This window comes from Lepidothrix coronata, unplaced genomic scaffold (assembly GCF_001604755.1).
Source record: "Lepidothrix coronata isolate B3197 unplaced genomic scaffold, Lepidothrix_coronata-1.0 Scaffold409, whole genome shotgun sequence".
In the NCBI taxonomy this organism is placed as follows: Eukaryota; Metazoa; Chordata; class Aves; order Passeriformes; family Pipridae; genus Lepidothrix; species Lepidothrix coronata.
In genome coordinates, this window is record NW_016690589.1 from 78,524 (window position 1) to 81,661 (window position 3,138).

The following is a 3,138-nucleotide window of genomic DNA, read 5'->3' on the forward strand; positions in this document are numbered from 1 at the left end:
TTAGCACTTTAGAAAAGGGGGTGGGGAACCTGAAACTGTTTGAAATGTTAAACTTTATGTAACTACTCTATGATGGTAAGAATAGGAGGCAAAACTAAGCGTCTGTTTAGATAAGGCAGACTGCAAAAAGAGCGTGTGTATAGATAATTTTAAACTTGCTGCTTTCGAACTGTATAAAAAGCTACGGTGTTCCTTTGCTCGGCGGAGTGCACCGGGGGAAAAACACCTGCCCCTTGGCACTCCCCGGCCCTCATAAAAGTGCTTTTCGGATTGTTCAAGGGTTTCTTTGAATCGGGAGGAGAGCAAGGGATCGGGGAATCCCAGAGAGCTGGGATGCCGGGAAACAAAGAGGGCGGGAGATAAGGAGCTGATGAGGAGCTGATAACGAGCGGCTGACACCGAGCTCCGACCCGAGCCGGGCAGGATTTGGGGCAGGGAAGGGGGTCCCTACCAGAGCCCCCTCCAGGGCGAAGACGGCGGCGGCCCCGGTGCGCTCCAGGGGCTCCATCCTGCGCCTCCAGCGGCGCCGGCGGAACGAGTCGGTGCGGCGCTGCTTCAGGTGGAAGCGCCAGCCGAACAGCGAGGCGTATTCCCAGCCTTCCCCGTCCAGCTCCTCCTGCTTGGGCTGCCCGGACAGGAGGGACACGCCGGGACTCAGCGGGGTCGCTGCCAAAGCCCCCCCACCCCCCGGGTGACAGAGGGAAAACCGCCCGGCACGAAACCACCCGGCTTTTCCGGCAAAAAAACGTGGATTCGGGGGCTTCGGGGTGTTGTGGGCCGCGGTGGGGCCACCCCGTGTCCTCCCCGTGCCTTCCCCAGCTTGGAATCGTGGGATAGAGGCACGGGATCATTTAGAGGATCACAGGAATGTTTAGGTTGGAGGAGACCTCCGAGGTCATCGAGTTCAGGTTGGGAATGACCCTTAAAATCATCAGGGAATCGTGGAATGGGTGGGGAGGGACCTTAAAGGCCATCCAGTGCCACCCCCTGCCATGGGCAGGGACACCTTCCCCTATCCCAGGTCGCTCCAACCCGGCCTTGGACACTTCCAGGGATCATCCATTAACAGTGCCGAGTATCCCCCCGGGAACTGAGCCCTTCCCCAGTCCCTGGGGTGAATCCCACTGGGATCGGGGTCACTGGGCTGGGGGGTCCCCACGCTGAGCAAGGAGGGGGTCACATCCAGTGTCTCCACCTCCCCAGCCTTCCCACCTTCCCGCGGCTCCATCCCCTCTGGAATGTCCCCCTGGCTCACTGGTCACAAGCCTGCGGTGGCTTTTCCTCCCCGGAGCTGCGTCCCCTCCCCGTGACACCCACACCCCCTTGGCAAACAGGGCGCCAGGGGCTCCCCACGGCCCCAGTTATCCAGGAAAAGCGCTGGGAAGGGAGACAAGCGTGCTTGGGAAGCGGCGGGACGGGACGGGGCGGGAGGAGCCATTCCCGGTCCAACTGCACCATCTAGAGGGAAGCGGGGCAGGGACAGGCCGGGGACAGGCTGGGGACAGCCCCGCTCTCCCGCGCTCCGTGACACTGCGGGATGTCCCCATCCCGCCCCAGAGCCCCGCCAAGCCCCTCTGGAGGCCACCCCCGGGACACGCTGACCCTCCAGGTGGGAACCCCCGACCCTCCATGAGAACCCCCGACCCTCCATGGGAACCCCCGACCCTCCAGGTGGGAACCCCCGACCCTCCATGGGAACCCCCGACCCTCCATGGGAACCCCCGAGCGCGGAGAGCGGGGCCACCGGCTCCAGGGAAAACCAGCTCTGTGCCAGAACCACCTCCCCCTGGAGGGCCAGGGGCGGGACAGGGACACCCCCCCGGCCCATCCCACCTTCCGGGAGGTGTCCATGTGCTCCAGGTCGCGCCGGCGGAGCCGCACCCAGCGCCGGCGCCGGTTGGTGTGGTACATCTTCTCCGCCGGCACCCAGGCCTTGGGCCGGCGCTCCGGGGGGATGGTCAGCCCGTACTCCCAGCCTGGAAGAGCGGGAGACAGCCGGGTGAGGAGCCCTCCCCCTCCCTGTGTCCCACCAGGGACCCTCAGCAGGGAAGGTGTGTCCGGATCCAAAGCGTTTTCCCGGTTTGTTGCTCCTGCCCCTGGTGGTCCCCCATGGATGTGTCCCTTTGGGATGTCCAGCTGGAGGATCCCTGGTGGATCCTTGGTGGTGCCCATGGATGTGCCCCTCTGGGATGCCCAAATGGTGGATCCCTGGTGGCCCTTGGTGGTCCCCATGGATGTGTCCCTCTAGGATGTCCAGCTGGAGGATCCCCATGGATGTGTCCCTCTAGGATGTCCAGCTGGAGGATCCCTGGTGGCCCTTGGCTCCAAGTCACAGCCTGGGGACTCTCTGTCCTCCCTCCCTCGGGCCGCCCTGACCCCTGTGACCATCTCTGGCCTCATGTTTTCCGTTTCTCTCGCACCAGAATTTCGGGGAGCTGTCCCTGGACTATCCCAGCAGCCAGGAGAGCGCTGCCTTTGGGAATTCCCACCCCCAGCCCGAGCAGGAGGGTCCCCCAGGGCCTGACCCCCCCTCTCCTGATCCAGCAGGGATCCAGGACATGTCTCATCCCTGGGGAGGGAAGAGCAGGATGGGGGATGAGCACAGGGCCCCCAAAGTGCTCCCTGGTACCTTTCTCATCCACAGCTCTGTTGAGATCCGTGTCCCACTCCAGGTCTTCCCATTTCCAGCCCGGAGGACACTCAATCTCCTCCTTGGGCAGGACCTTCTCCCCGTTCTGTGGGACACAGGGGGTGTTGGCAACAAAAGGATCCATAAATCCCCCCTGATCTCCAGCACTCCCAGCCCGGGGTGGTGCCCAGCTCCAGCATTCCCACCCCAGCTCCAGCATTCCCGCTTTTCCCTCACCACGTCGGTGTAGGCGTCGGTCATGTGGATCCACTGCCCCCCAGGGAGCCGGACCTGGTTCTCAAACACCTCCTCCACGAAGCTCAGGTGTCCTGCATCCACGTCATGGAGCAACCTGCATCCCAGGAAACACCCCATGGGATTGCCCATCCCACCTCCACATCATGGAGCAACCTCCATCCTTGGGAAACATCCCATGGGATTGCCCATCCCACCTCCACATCAGGGAGCAACCTGCATCCTTGGGAAACATCCCATGGGATTGCCCATCC

The 3,138-nt window shown here is 63.0% G+C and overlaps 1 protein-coding gene across 1 annotated transcript in view; it reads right to left on the minus strand.

Moving 5' to 3' along the window:
* LOC108509814 (dysferlin-like) overlaps positions 1 to 3,138 on the minus strand; it is a 33,407-nt gene that overhangs the window by 12,212 nt on the left and 18,057 nt on the right. The window contains exons 5-8 of the mRNA XM_017839400.1: positions 2,867 to 2,981; positions 2,630 to 2,735; positions 1,834 to 1,976; positions 452 to 625 (exon numbers count right to left, since the gene is read on the minus strand). Of these exons, the coding sequence (XP_017694889.1) occupies positions 452 to 625; positions 1,834 to 1,976; positions 2,630 to 2,735; positions 2,867 to 2,981 (538 nt within the window). The remainder of the gene's footprint in view (positions 1 to 451; positions 626 to 1,833; positions 1,977 to 2,629; positions 2,736 to 2,866; positions 2,982 to 3,138) is intronic.